Source organism: Astatotilapia calliptera, chromosome 15 (genome assembly GCF_900246225.1).
Source record: "Astatotilapia calliptera chromosome 15, fAstCal1.2, whole genome shotgun sequence".
Taxonomy (NCBI): Eukaryota; Metazoa; Chordata; class Actinopteri; order Cichliformes; family Cichlidae; genus Astatotilapia; species Astatotilapia calliptera.
In genome coordinates this window covers 11922227-11937433 of record NC_039316.1, presented here as the reverse complement: position 1 = coordinate 11937433, position 15207 = coordinate 11922227, and the positions used below count along the sequence as shown (strand labels likewise).

Genomic DNA, 15207 nt, shown 5'->3' with positions numbered 1-15207 from the left:
CAGTAGGTCCACACAAAGCCGGAATTCCTGCTCTCTTATCTCATTCATCTGATTTACCGTCACTGCAAAGATGGTCGACTTCCACTATTTCTGGAATGTTGATGCGTTGCCTTTCAGAAAGGCTTCCACTAAAAATAGGCATTTACTGACCAGAACCTGTTAGCACACGGTTTATAAAGCTGTATGACGAGTTTAATAATTACAAAACCAACATGCCTCACAAAAAAGAAGAAACCCCCCCCCCCCCAACATTTTTTAAAATAAAAACTTAAATAAATTAAAAAAAACAAACAGCAGAAGTTTCTTTGATCTTAGAATAACTTTTATTTATTTCACTTTACAAAGAGGTCTTCACCAATGCTCTTATTTAATCTTTATTTGAATACAAACATTTTGTCAGATAGTGACTTTGACAGGGAAGGTCAGAAAGTACCTCTGGGTGAAGCAAGAAGCAACCAAACTTCTGGTAAAACGGGTTTTCTGTCAAAACTCTGAGGTGACACAGATACTGGGTGAGGTGAGGAAAGGCATTGATTAAACATGGTGAAACTAATGATGGCAGTTTGAATTGTTTACTTTTTGGCCTCTGCCGTCAGAGTCGGAGATCTCCTGTTGACACTGCAGCTATTTGTATGAAGTGATGTCATCACTGCGCCATACAAGCGAGAAAGTCCCCTTACCAGCCAAGAATGACACTGACTTAAAGGCATGATCTGTGGTGGGGGAAGTGGGCTGGAATGAGTGAGGAGACGGTGAAATGTGTTGCCACATATCCGTGCATGCACACACGCATGCCCACAAACGGATAGGTAAGTGATTTTGGAATGATGGCTGGGGTGGGCCACATCTGGCGGTATTCTAGCATCAAGCAGGTCAAAGGGACTGCTTAGTTTAACTCAGGGGAGTGCTGAGCTGTTCACTAAAAGGCGTTGAAATGCAGCTGACTGCACCCTTGGTTTGACACTGCTGTGAGTGTGGCAAATGGCAATATTTGAATTTAAAGATAAAATAATGGCGAGATGTAAAGGAAAAGCCGTCTGCTTGGCTTATCAGTCACATCAGTCTGATGGCACTGAGTGATTTGCGGAGATTGCATTGGGTTTCAGCAGACTGTCTTATGGCCTCCTGGTTCTTTCTGCTCAGGTGCAAAGTTACAAAGGCAAACAATGCCCTCTAGTGGGGCTACAGCATATTAACATATGGACAAGAGGCGTTTGAGAGTTCAGGCACTCATAAAATGAAAATCATCAAAGAAAAAGAACAAAACAAACAAACAAAAAAAGAAGAAATAAAGCATTTTTGTGAAAATCTACAGATGCTTCATCCATAAGTTAATATAACATCAAATAGTATCTGTGTCGACTACAAAACTGAAATCTTGCAAAGGAACAAGTGTTGACAAGCTGCTAAGTGATCTAGCTGGATCAAATCTCAATAGGTATCCCTGATAGCGGGAACTGTAATACTGATCGCTGCATACTACAGCATTTGATGCCTTTGGGTATAATACCACATTTGGTAATATTACAAGGTTGCTTTCCTTTTCAGAAACGGCTGATCAAAACCAGCATCATCCACAAGAAAATCAGAATTAGGATCATTCATTCATGAATGGCAGGGACGAAACATGCATGGCATTCGGTGGTGAACGTGATTCAAACTCTGATTTGCTATGAGAGACTTGGTAGATTAGGTGAATATTGAATGAGGATCTGTACGTTACACATTCATGTACCAGCGTCATCAAGACGTCTAAAGTGTTCACAGACCATCTCAGCTACTATGTATCAGTAGGTGTACCCTCATATATTCAGTTTAAGTTTACATTGTTTAAGAGGAGGGGGAGGAGACTCTCCCCTGGGTTGTTAGGCTGCTCCATCATCTGTCTCAACAGCCCGGCCGGACTCTCGTCAGTGAGTAAACTGGATGAAGTCTTAATGTCAGCAGACTGTCTTTCTTCCCTTGGAGGAAGTGAGCTGAGTAGGGAATCACAGGCAATCACTTGTGAGGGATAAAACCTCAGAACTGGTGCGTACCGTATTTAGATTGGGCGGAAAGGTGGAGGAGAGAAGGGTATACTATATTCCTGGCTGTCGGTCAAAAAAATAAAAAAACTGATGAAGTCTGAGCCCCCGTCGGCCAGGTAACCCAAAACCTGGAGTGGGGAGTCAGCGTGGGATATGGGGAGAGGAACAATGCAGCTCTTTGTGCAAGCCGGGCAGAGAAAACAAACCGTTTCCCCTGGAAAGAGATCATGTTCAGGCTCCATCTGAGAAGACCACACAAGGCTGATCGGAGCCCTGTCTGCTGTGCGGAGCAGGGAGGGGAGGAGGAGGAGGAGGAGCAGCTCATCTGGGCTGCCACACTGACTCATGCGCGCATACACACTTTAGGGCAATGTCAGACAGGAAGAAGATCTGAGATGCTCCTTTTAAAGCGCTTGCTGAACACAATGTAACACACACGAGCCAGCGACAGCCTTTTGGTCCAAGACAAAATGTGTGACTGTGTTGTGTTCTTCCCCCATGTTGGCTTGTGATGACTTGGCCATCTGGACTTCTTCCTGGGTTGGCACCCTGCTGGTCTGCAGGCAGAGCAACACTCTGGTGGGCCAACAGGCTGAGGGACAGGCTAGAGGGTGTTAGCACTGGTGTTGTCCACAAGAGGGCATGGCACTGAATCTAGCACTGCCGTACAGTGCTAAACAGGGAGTCTGTTTATTAGATAGACAGGGTAGGAGTACAAAAAAACAAGAAACAGAAAGAAGGAAAGGGAGAAAGAGAGACAAAGTAAGTTGTGAGATATCATATATTTTATTCTGTGCAATTTCCATTTACACCATATGTTATATCAACCTCTGCAACCCTGGACACTCATTCCTTAATCTGCCCTTTCTATATAAACACTGAGAATGAACCTTTTAGTCATGTCAACACTCAGATAACTGTTGCACGGGGCACAATCAAACTAAGAACATCTGGCCTTTTTTTCCTCTCTTACACACACTTACACAGGCTTTCATTCAAACACACACATTAAACACAAACAGACACACACACACATGCACACGCACACACGTAAGGGCCAAACCAGGGTTCTGTACTCCCTCTGTCCCATTGCGTTTTAGTTTCAAACGCTCAGCGAATACCCATGTGGTGGGATCGGATTACACGGGCTATAAAATATCCCAAATAAAGGCAAGGAAAACTGAGACAAAAAAACTGGCTGTTTCCTGAGGTGAAATCCTCCAGTTGGCTCCTGACTCTGTCAGTGTGGGAGACTTTTCTTCTTTTTTTAAAGGACTTTTAGCAGTTTAGACAATAGAACAGGACAGCAATGTTTAGGTCAGAGCACAGAGGTGGCGAGCTAAAGTCACTCACATACGACAGCCAGCTCCCATTACACACAACACAAGGCCATAAATCCTTCTGCACAGCACAAGCGGCACACTGTGATTTCATATGTATTGGTTACTAAGGCAATGCATGGAGCCACAACAAATGACACAGAGTAAAGTGGGAACTCATTTAGTGAAAGGAAATCTTGTTGTGCTTCAACACAAAACATCTGGGAGTATGAGATAAAGGTTTATGTCGTGCATCCGCGACCAACAGCTATCCGTTTTTAACATAATTACGAAGGTGACCCCTGACCTTTTGAGGCTTGGAGTGCAATATGGAGAGAAAAGCAGGCCAGGTGAAATTTAAACCATCTCTGTAATATCAGCGGATTAATCTCGGGACATACAGTAAAATGGTAACATGATCTTGTTATGATGAGATACCAGCTGGTGAGGATGACGGCTGGTGTTACAGCCCTTTGGACTAGTGACAAGTGAAATCAAGAGGGCCTTTGATTGGTCCAAAGTAAGGAGGCTTTCCTGCTGCATTCGAACAACAACATCTGGTTGGCAGAGGATAGCAGTGCTAAGTGAAGAAAAGGAAAAGGACTGAAAAGGGATGGGGGGGGGGGACTCGAAACTTCTACATATGAGAGGTACGAGCCAAAGCCAGAACAGGGTGTCATTATGACATGTGTAAACGGATCGCTCTGGTTCTGCCCCTGTGTTTTCCTAATGAAGCCCCAGAGCTCTATCACAGCTGAGGGTTCACTCTCAAATTGCCGCGCCTTGTAGTCTGCCTGACAATCACCTCTGTCTCTACAGCACCCCAGAAAGATGTCTGCACTGCCTTGTAGTTACGGCCGCAAGGAGCAACAGTTTGACTTTATGGTCACACGGAGAATTGACCTATCTCTCTGTGTGAATGTCATTCTGGACAAGCTAACTCATAACCTCAAGGTCACATATTTGATTCAGCAGCAGCCATTTATCTTTGTCCAATACAATGAACCTTCTACTTTCTCCCACAGTCATTTTCTCCATCCATCTGAGAACAGACGTATACTCACATACCTTGGCAAATGGGAGCCTAAAGAAGAGGCTGCGATGCAAACAAAGAATTGTGACTGTCAGTCAGACTGTGGTGAAGTGATCGCCTTTCAAAGTGACTCTCACTGCCTGTGCCCTCCACCTCCTTCCCTGGTGTAACCTTAGAGCACTGGGGAGTGCCAGGTTACTGGGATTCTCTCTCTTTGGCGCCATGCTGTTTAGTGACCATGCGCATGCTGTTAGACCTGTGATTAAGCTTGCCCTCTGTATGTGCGAATGTGTGTGTCCACACATTTTCCAGTCCCTGGTTAAATGGTGTTTAAAAATAATTGCTGGTTTTTATTTAAACCAATGTGGAATACCACAGAGCGTTTAATGCAAAAAAAGTTGGTGTCAACTTGGTTTACTGTGACATTTATCTTGCCGATGTATCAGTAAGTCTGACTTCTGGTCTTTACAAGATATAAATTAAAAAAGCCATTAAAAACTGTGCTATCTGAATTTTGCCTCACTTTACATCAGAATCTCTTACCTCCATCCTCTACTTATTCTGATCTCTGATTCTTAGGCATCTCCTCTTCAGAGCTGGCTCCATGTCTATTGCACTGGGCACATTGGCAGGGCTCCGCAGACTACCCTTGTCCCTGAGTTTGGGCAAGAGCAATGGGCCAGTGGTCCCACCTATCTTTGGCGCTGTGGGCAGAGCGTAGGCATGGTCCTCATCAGAAACATGAGAGTCCTCTCCTATGTCCCGGACTACTGTTAAGGGCTCTTCTGACAGATTAACTTGCCCCTCAACCCGCACTGGGCTAACAACAGAACACTTGTTCTCTTTGATAGCCTCCAGCTCACTAAGTGACGGGTCAGGGGGCGGTGCTGGTAATCTCTGGGGTCGGGAGTCCGGAGTGGTAGTTGTTGGTGAAGAAGACATCCCATTTTGACCATGGTCCTGAGATTTTTGGGCAGAGGATGTGGCACCATGTGGATGGTTGAACTCCTTGGGGCTGGCTGGGGTGCAAGAAGGTGGAGTATGGGAGTCCTGGTGCTGGAAGACAGTGTCGTGTGAAAGTGATGGTGACAGAGGAGGTGTGGGTCTGATGATATTGTGAACCCCTGACCTGTTAACCTGCCCAGCTCCCAACTCGCCCAGCCCTGATAGGTCCACCACTCCATTGGTGCTGGGCTCTAACTTCACTTGAGTCCTTTGCAGAACCCTTTGGATGACTTGTCGCTCTGTCTGCTGATGCTTATATTCATTTATCCCGTCCGACCCCGGGGCTGAGCAGGGGGATTCGTTGCACTGGGCTCTGGGGGAGGATGCTCCACTTTGGGGTGTGGATGCTGGGGACAGAAATGGCCTCTCTGATTTAACCCAATCTGTGTCCCTTGTGTTCAGGTCACTTGGTGAGGATAGCCCTTGAGGCAAAGTTCCACCCATTTTGCTGACTACCAGTCTGCTGTCTGCCTCAGAAGTCTCTGGAGAAGATTGCCTGGTAGACCTGGATTGAGCCCTGTCCAGCAAATCTGGCACAGGCTGAATAACTCCGCTGTGACTTGGAGTTTCTAGGGATGTTTTAGGGGGGACTGGAATAGGGATAGGAATGGGTATCGGGACAGGTAGGGGTACAATGATGGGATAAGGCACCAGGACAGTGGGCTGGGGCAGAAGAGGGCTAAAAGAAGGAATACCAAAGTTCATCATGGGAGGCATTGGGACAGGACCTCTTGGCATCATATTCAGCGGAGGGGAGTGTAAGCCAGGAAAGTAGGCTCCTGGGAAGGGGTGTATCAGTCCAGGGGGATTCATGGATGAAGAAGTAGGGGGCTGAAGGTGAGGAGAGTGCGGAGCTCTGTGGATAGGGCTGGAAGGAGGGCCTGGATGTCTGGGAGGAGTGGCAAGGGGGCTTTTTAAGCCCTGAGCATGAAGGGGAGGCCTTATAAAGGGCATGGGGATTTGAGGTACTGGCTTTTGCTCCAGAGGGGGGCGAGGAAGAGGTGGAGGAGGAAGGGAAGCAGGATGGGGTGACACATCCACAGTTGAAGGAGGTGGGGGAGGCTGGATGGATCTCTCTAGGGTCCTTAGACCAGAGACAGGGACTTTTGAAGTAGAAGAGGATGCTTCTGAGGGAGACATGGAGGATTCTCCTAATCCACGGATTAGTGCAGGCCCTTTAGGGGAGAGGTTTCTATTACGGGCTTCCCCAGTACTGTTGTTGTTGTTCCAAGATTCTGGAGTGAGTAGCTTTTGCCCAGCTACAATGCTGTCTATCCTCCCCTCCTGATTGGTTCTATTTGGGCTGGAACTGGTGCTGGTGAGAGCTGCGCGGGCTTCCCGGTAGAAAACATCCATCTTGTACTGGTTCAGACACTTGGTGCTGCAGAACTGGAGTCGCTCCTCACCAGATCCAAAGTCCAGGTACTCTTTAGTGTGACGAACATGCTTGCACCAATCGCATACCTGTGGCACAGGGGAGAGAGACTGTGGGGGGTCACTGGAGTGAAAGATTGTATGTGAAAACAGATCTTTGTGTAGAAACAGAAGATTTCCCCACTATTCCTGCTTGTTAAACCTTGTCATTTTCATCGCATATTTATATTAATATCTCACAGTGGAAAACAAAAGATGCATTGATAGTGTCCTCTTACTCTGACATTGGTGTTTATCTTCAGCACCAGTCTGGGCGAGTCCTCTGTATGGGGGTGCTGAGGGGATCTCTCACTATGGAGATCTTCATCTCTGGCCTGACAGGGGAAAACCACAGTGTGACAAACATCACATGAACTACCGTCAGTCAGGTTTCAGACAACAGTTCATCTACAAATACTACACTGGAATCACTCTGCGGTGTCTGGTCTCCAAATGTGAGCTTCTTACGTAACAAGTACAAAATATAGTTTTAAATAAATCGCCTTGTCATGAAGCATAGCATTAGTCTGAGCTTCATGCAACAACCAAGCCCTAAAGGTCAGTGCAACAAAAGAAAAGCTGTGTTGCGAAACTGATACAATTCTACAGCCAAGTGGGGAAATAATGCAGGTGATGTATTGTCGTATTATTAATGGTTCTGCCAGTATTAATATAGGAAATTCTTCTTGATTCATGTAAGCTGATCTCATGTGGATCTGAGTGCTCCCCCATCTCTGTGACCCATTGAGTCGTGTTGGGTTACGAAATATGAGGCAGCTGAAGGTAAGGTATGCACTGAAAGTGGACACCTCGCCCCAGGCCTCCTGGCCTTCCTCTCAGACAAGCAGCAACAAGCCAACAGAAATGCTTTCCTCCCTGCCTCCGAAAAACTAGAGGGCTTGTTGCGCGCAGTCTGTTCAGCCCCCCCGCCCTTGTGTCTCCGTTGTTGTGTGAATTCACCCACCACGCTCTAAACAACACTGAGGGTGAAAGCTGATATAGCTACTTGTCACCCTGTACCTCTACAGAAGGTATATCCATGTCGCAATGGAGGCTGAAAAATCACAGCAAGCGCATCAGAGCGTTTCTCTGTCGTTGCAGCACTCCTGTCCTCCAGACCAAAGCCACTTAATGGCTGGTCCCTTCTCCATTAACGCGAAACTGATACTAAGTGTCCCACACAAACTTTGACCTCCCTCCCACCATTCCTAAACTGGATCGACCATACGCACTAGGAATTGTGTTCTTAGAGATCCACCCTTTTTAAATTTCTGTAAACGAATCCATCAGTAATGACCTCACGAGATCAGGAGTATCTGTTTCTGCTAGTTTGTATACCTGCCAGAAACCACTTGATGCCCATTTCCCTTTGTGTGATGGGATGTGCCAGGGCTGAGGCAAACTGGATATAGAGTACCTGTGTTTGCTTAAATGTATATGGTTGTGTCAGACTGACTACTGAATTTACAGATTACTCATTATCATACAGATACCAGGATTTACAACACCTCACCAAGAAGAGGCCAACATGAATTGTTTTTGACCCTCAAATGTAATGATAATGTGCAGTACATTATATATACTAACCTTATTGCGTTTGAAGTAGGCCCGTCTGCAGGCAGCAAAACACTTCTCACTGCAGAAGCTCTTGAGCTCTGATCCCATACACAGAGAGTAGCGTTTTACACCTTCCTTCTGGCACCACACACATACTATCTGCACATTTTGTACATCTTCCACTGCAGGAGGGAAATCAGAAGAAAAGCTATGTTAGATAATCTTAAAAGCACAAGAATAGTGTGAAACAGCTACAACTGGGTGCTTTTTAGTCTCACAAAGGAGAGCGCACTAAACAGCGCGCATCCAGCTGTGATCTAAACTTCCTGTATGGATGTACCTCACACTGAATAAATCTCAGATTAATATTCTTCCAGGGAACACAGAGATCTTGCTGCATCCCTCTTATAACCTTCACTATGACAGCGCTGTTATTTATTTATCCATCTGTAACGGGTGAACCCATTTTATGCTTATATTCCTGTACATTTTAATCGTACAGCAGAATACCGACAGACTTACAATTCAAGCATTGTTAATCAGGGATGCCAAAAACCTTCAAACTAAAAGCAAAAGCCGCAATTTATTACCATATGTAGTGTTTGTTTTTCAAAAAAACAAAGTCCAAACAACAGAAGAATTACACAGTCTACACAGTATAAAAAGGTGCAGCAGCATTAGTTCTTCTGTTTAACTTACTTTACTCTTAATAGGCTACAAATGTTTACTGCATTGCACCATAATTGCATGCTGAGTTATCTCAGACTGTTATTACACAGTTATTACCTTTGCGGCAAACGTGGCTTATATCACGGGACACTTTACAGGTTATCTCTCTTTTTCAGAGCTTGTAGCACACAGAATTTCTCTTTATTTTGTAAAAGAATCTAATTTTTAATATACATAATTATTATATATTTACCTATAATAATTTTATATATAATATAATTACCGAAAGAGGCACCAAAGCAAGCTCAAACTACTGCACCTAGCAGGGATGTCTCTTTATCATTGCTCAGGAGTCTAGTAGGTAAAAACTGAACCTGCACCGTCTTCTGGAGCTTGACACTACACTCTGACGTGCTAGCACATGAATATCAAACTAATCATCAGGGTAGTAATACTAAAAGCATATGTATAAGGAACGCACAACAATCAACATTTAATCTCCTCATGTTTGCCCCTACAGCCTGCTACCTGCTGATGGCTTTATAAGGGGGACGATGACAGGGGCACTCTTGTGCTCCTTTGGGGTCGTCAAGGATGAGCTTGTTGAGGAAGAGGAGGGTGACGAAGACGGGATGCCGGAGCACTCTCTCTCTCCGCTCTTGTTCGGCAGGACCAAGTGGCTGACTTTGGTGTCCAGGCTTTTGGGTTTTGGCAAAGAGTTTTCTGCAAGACACAAACAGATTCCAGTGTTAACTTGAATTCGTCGAGTAACGTTACACCGTGCAGCAAATCTGCAATACGGCCTACATGATACTATAATAACTTTTTCACAAACAACAGATGTATCTGAATGAATGAAACTCGAGAAGTTCTGACTACAGGAAGTTATGTTTAGCAGATTTGTGCAGTGACTCAATATCTGCATTACAACCTGCAGAACCTGTTAGCGTAAATTTAAGAACACTGCACCAATAGTGAACCCTCGACGGCCGCCCTCACCTTTCAGCACAGACACATGCTGACGCCGTTCTCTGTAGTTTCTGATCTCGTTGGCCTCTGAATCTCTGAGATCTACCTTGTCGTAACCGTACCATCCAAGGAGTTCATTCATGGTGCTTTCTGCAAAAGTCTGCATGAGAAAAGAAATCAGTGATTAGTGATAATCTACGCATATGGATAACTGAGCTATGCCTGCCTACAAATAGGAAATTGTCAGCATGCATCTACGGGTTATTAATGGACATTTTTATCCTATGTTAAACATAATCAGACCTTCCTTCTCTGAATCAATGTGAGCGATTCTTTCTCAGCCACAGCCTGGTTGGAGAAATGAATAGGGGCACAGAGGAGTACAGTATGACACTTTTTCCATGATGTATTCAAGTTGTTTACTCTTGCTAAATCTGAGACGGAAAGGTTTAAAACCTAACACCAGTGTGAAATCTATGAATCATCCTTTGTTTATCTCTTTTAATTGGAAAAAAGAGGGAGAAAGAAAACTTTTCTCCACAGATGGGATGTGTGGTCTCAGTTTTTTTTTTTTATTACGACCAGATGAAAAAAAAATACAAAGGTCTCTCTCTTTATCCACCCACCTCTCTCTGTGGCTTTGGAAGAACTGGATTGGAGGAGAAACCTGATCCAGAATGGGCAGAAATCAGAGCGGGACACCCTACACCACAGCCAGGTCCCACGGTTCTCGGAAATGCCCCACTCTGCTCTCTTCTTCTCTTTCCAATGTCCACCACTCTCTCCCTCTCTCTTTCTCCAGCTTTCCCTGTCCCTCCCTTTGCCTCTTTTTCTGCCCCCCCCCCCCGCCACCTTCCATCTTCACCATCCTCCCCTCCATCCCAGCACCTTCCAGCCCTGACACCCGACACAGCACGGCCTCTCAGGTTTCACCCTTTTCCAGCACAGCCAGTCTGCTGTGGTGGTGGTGTTGTAGTGCTGTAGTACTGACTGCACATTCTTTCCCCTGCTTTCCTCACTCCGACCTCTGTTCTGCACTAGGGCCTCAAAGAAATGGATCTCTCCCTCGCTTGCTCACTTTCTGCTGTGTGTGTGTCTGGGAGAGTGTGTGGGTGAGTGCAAGCAGAGGTATCATATCCAGCTAAATATGCCTAACGATGATTAAAGTCAAGTATCGGGTGTCTGGTGCCGTGCTCGGGGTCTGACGTGGAGGGAGTAGGTCCGAATGTGGTGTTGAAACAGATGTATTACAGAGACAACACTGGGACGGACCTCAGCTGAGCTAGAACTCAGCTTGCCAGCCTTCCTGCCTGTATTTCCTCCACAGTCCCCCCCCCCCCAACCCCCTGCTTTTTCATCATTTGACCAGTTTTTAAGTTGCACATCTTATGGGATTTTACCCGATAATTTGAATCTTATATGCTTCCCATCATGCCTAATTTTGATATCTTGATGTTCTCCAGAAGTTCGACACTGATGGCAACTCTCCTACCGTATCTACACAAACAACCCAGTGCCACTTCTTTCTTTTTTTTTTCTTCTTGTGAACGAAAAGACGGGCAATATTTTTTCTTCACCCACCCCTCCACTTCCCACAATGTTGTTTTTGTTTCTTTTTGGCAGTTTAGACAAACATCTGCTTTGCGAGAGTGACAAGCCATATCCCAAACCACAAAGAGAGTTGCAGCCAAAGGCAACAAACTGGGGCCGACCCTGAGATTCAGCCCAGGCAGGCTTACATCAAGCGGGGATAGCGTTTCACATGTTTTGATTAAAATTAGTTAAGATGTAACTCTACACCTCCCCTGGATATCAAACGCTACAATCCAAACCACTTACACAAAAAGAGCACATTTCCTCTCTCACGAAGGCCAGAATACGACCCCCCCCCCCCCTAAGAAAATGACTTTTTCAAATTTTATTTCTCAGCTTCAGCTTGAAGAAGCCTCGAGTATTCCTTACCCCACCACAGTCAACAGTCTCAAATATCCAGTGTCCAAACCCAAACAAAGCAGACAACCCATGGATTAGTTTCCATGCAGTAACAGGCTCATAATAGTGGGAGGGAATCGTGCCTGTTACTGTGATTTAACTTATTACTGCCTATGCAGTGGCTCTCCTTCTACTCAAAGAACAGTGGGGAGATTCTTAAATGACATGTCATCAGTGAGCACTTCAAGCGGGAGCTTTCGTTTAATGTGATGTTTGCATTCTTTAACAGTCTGTGACAGTGATTTTAGAGCTTTCCCAAGGAGCGGGGCTATTTAAAGAATATAGATGCCCTGTCTCTTTTTCATGGGGGCAAGCCTCTGTGGTACAGCAAGTGAGCGCACCGCAGGAGCGGGGAAGAATTGACGCACATCTGGATCTCCGCTGGACAAGACTGCGCGTCCGGCCACAGCTGGCCTGACATGGCGTCACAAGAAGGCAGAGGTCAGACTACTCTTCAGCACTAACATTTATATAATCAGAAAATCCCGTGTCTGTCTTTGCGTCTGTTTCAACTTGTATTTATAAACACGTTTATTGATATTTTCCAGTTGTCTTCCTAAAGATGAAAACTTTCGAGGTTTTTCTTATTTTGCAATACAGCTTCACGCAGTAGGATATAATTGCTTACATAAAAGACAGAAAGCGAGCATTCATTAAAAGCATATATATTTTTTGATAGTATTCCCCGCACTGATTTGTGCGTAGCTGACTCACTCGCTGCTGTGTGCTGGAAGACGTGTGCGCAAAGAAGTTATCGCCCCGTCTCATCTGATTACAATAATAACAATAACAATAATAATAATAATAATAATTTTTCAGTGGCACACAAACCCACTCTCACCTTCATCTCCTGGTTGATTTCCCTCTTTACGGGGTGCGCGGGTTTCCTGCTGCGTTTATTTTCCGGTGGTCTCCCTTTCTCCATCTCTGGCATAGTCCCGGTCTGGCTGGATCCTTTGCGGATCAGTGTTGAGTGTCGGCTGGAGTAGTTTCAGTGGAGTATCTCAGAATGAAAGCTGTCACTCCTGGTGACAGCGGCTGTCATTCCCGGACGTCCGAGTCCCTCATTTGAGGCTTCACACCACTGAAGTCCACTGAACATGCGTGCACTGTGCGCTGGAGTGTCCGCCGCTGAACAATCTCAACTCCCTCTTTCCCACTTCTGTCAAGTTTCTACGGAAAACCAACATAGGTCTTCCGCTTTGGATTTTCAAAATATGACAACTGTCAACTGTTTCTTGAAAGCATATTAGAAACGAATCCGCAATTAAAAACAAAAACACAATTACGCCAATGATTTGCGTCCCCGCGAAAAATTTGGTTTCCAAATTTTAAACACTCTTGCGAGAAGTATTTTAACTTGACTGAAACATGAACCAGCAAAAAGTTTCTCATCAATTTAATTGCATTTGGTGGTTTTTGCAATATTTGAATGTTGCAGTGTTGGTATAATATAAAAAACTAATTACATCATAGCACGGTGCTCTCTCAAAGCTCATTAACTCTGTTCAAAACCTACTAAGGTTTATTATGTCATTTGTTTTGTAAAGATTAATTGGCCAAAATTATATGTTATCAGTTACTTAATGTTTCCCCTTCAGCTTTTATTATGAAAGGTGCATCGCCTGGTTACCGGTCTCATTCGTGCGCTCTCTGTGAGGGGAGGGCTTTGATTTGATGTAACCCAACACCTGGCACCCACCCCTCCTAAATCTCAACAGATACATTTCATAAGGAATGCAAAGACTGTGTTTTATCTGAGGGGGCACAGAACAAACACTGTCTCTAGACTCTTGTCTTAAAATAAAGAGATGAAAAGAGCGCTGCGAGTTAAAAAAGATACCAGAATGTTTGGAGCTTTCTCAAATGGCATCCGTCTGATCCGCGCCAGTCTGTGTACGAGCGTGTGCGCGCAACACCTAAAACGTCCACATTTGGCCTCTGAGCAATCTGGGCTTGAGGAAAAGTGCCAAATGCCCGAGGACAGGATTTGCACAAAAAAAGAGTCGTTTGTTCGTGTATGTCTGCGCACAGATGAATGTAAACATTTCCCACATGTTTATCGCTAATGCGAAGGCCAAAGAACTTATTTCCGTATCAAGTTTCTCTGCTGGTAATGAAAGCATTGAGGTTATCTGATTGCATTACGCACATAAACAAATTCAATTCGTTAGCTGTAACAACTTTTATTTTATAACTTTACTACAATTTTCCTCATTTTGTCCATTAACACGTTAACAGTGCAGTATGGCCTACATTAGGACAGTTGGTTTCCATTGCTCTTCTGCATCATTGAAAGCCTCTGTCTCGCAGACCTCACAGTGTCGCCGAGCTCTGTGCAGAGAGACAGACAGGTACAGACACAGCCGTGACAAGAGGGATAATTCAGAATTTTTTCCCCCCTCCTTGTCTCGAGTTTACCTCTGGTCTGCTCTGGTTTGAGGAATCCAGGGACCACGCTCGTGTAAACAGAAATCCGACCCACTGCGCAGGGTTTGGGTTTCGCCCCCGATGATGATACTCGATCCGTCCCGGCTTTGGGAACAGGGCTTATCTGATGCCTCACCCCCCTCCTTGCTCCCCATAACAGCGCACATCTGGTGCCTCTGCAGGGAGCGTTGTCCCTTTAGGTTCCTCTGGTGGGGGTGAAAGCTGGAATAAGAGCGCCTCACTATTCCCTCAAGAATCCACTTGCACAAATGACAGAGGACTAGAGAAAGTCTTTAGGTCTAAAGTTACAATCCTCAACATCTGGAGCGAATCATAAAAAGTTGTCCACTTTGTGTACCGTTACTTGCATTACCGTACACGGTCACATGATTAAAGCGAACGTATACCCTGCAATTTAGAAAACGACAATTTTGGTGTCTGTGTTCAGCGTTAATGGAGGGACATAAAAGTTTGATCCCCCTTGTGGTTTAGTGGTGTGTCCTCGCCGACAGAGGGCGACGTCTACCCATTAGTCTTGAATAATTGTGCAAGTGAATATAGCCCGGTGTTTTCCCTGCATCAAATTACATGCAAATATAGTCATCATGATAGGGGCATCTGTGTTACAAGCCTGGCTAAATACACCGACGTGTACCATGGAAAATGACTTAATTTGTCATTATATTCACATTTGCCTAAGCAGTTAGGGTAATTATATAGATATTCCAGCATTACTTTTACTCTGCATGGAGAAGCAAAACAACAGCCATAACAACAAAAACTGACTATATAC

At 45.0% G+C, this 15207-nt stretch overlaps 1 protein-coding gene across 2 annotated transcripts; it reads right to left on the bottom strand.

The window, feature by feature from the left end:
• Positions 1 to 304: 304 nt before the first annotated feature.
• Positions 305 to 14891, bottom strand: LOC113037172 (sine oculis-binding protein homolog). Of its 2 annotated transcripts, none has more exons than XM_026193938.1 (9): positions 14406 to 14891; positions 14241 to 14318; positions 12826 to 13157; positions 10023 to 10152; positions 9552 to 9746; positions 8385 to 8536; positions 7037 to 7132; positions 4923 to 6869; positions 305 to 2713 (listed from the first exon to the last, which is right to left on the bottom strand). In XM_026193938.1, the coding sequence occupies exons 3-8, from the start codon at positions 12916 to 12918 to the stop codon at positions 4932 to 4934; spliced, it is 2604 nt and encodes an 867-aa protein (XP_026049723.1). In that variant the 5' UTR covers positions 12919 to 13157; positions 14241 to 14318; positions 14406 to 14891; the 3' UTR covers positions 305 to 2713; positions 4923 to 4931. The 2 variants fall into 2 exon arrangements, with proteins under 2 accessions (XP_026049723.1, XP_026049724.1); XM_026193939.1 differs by having other exon boundaries at positions 4923 to 6848.
• Positions 14892 to 15207: the final 316 nt, after the last annotated feature.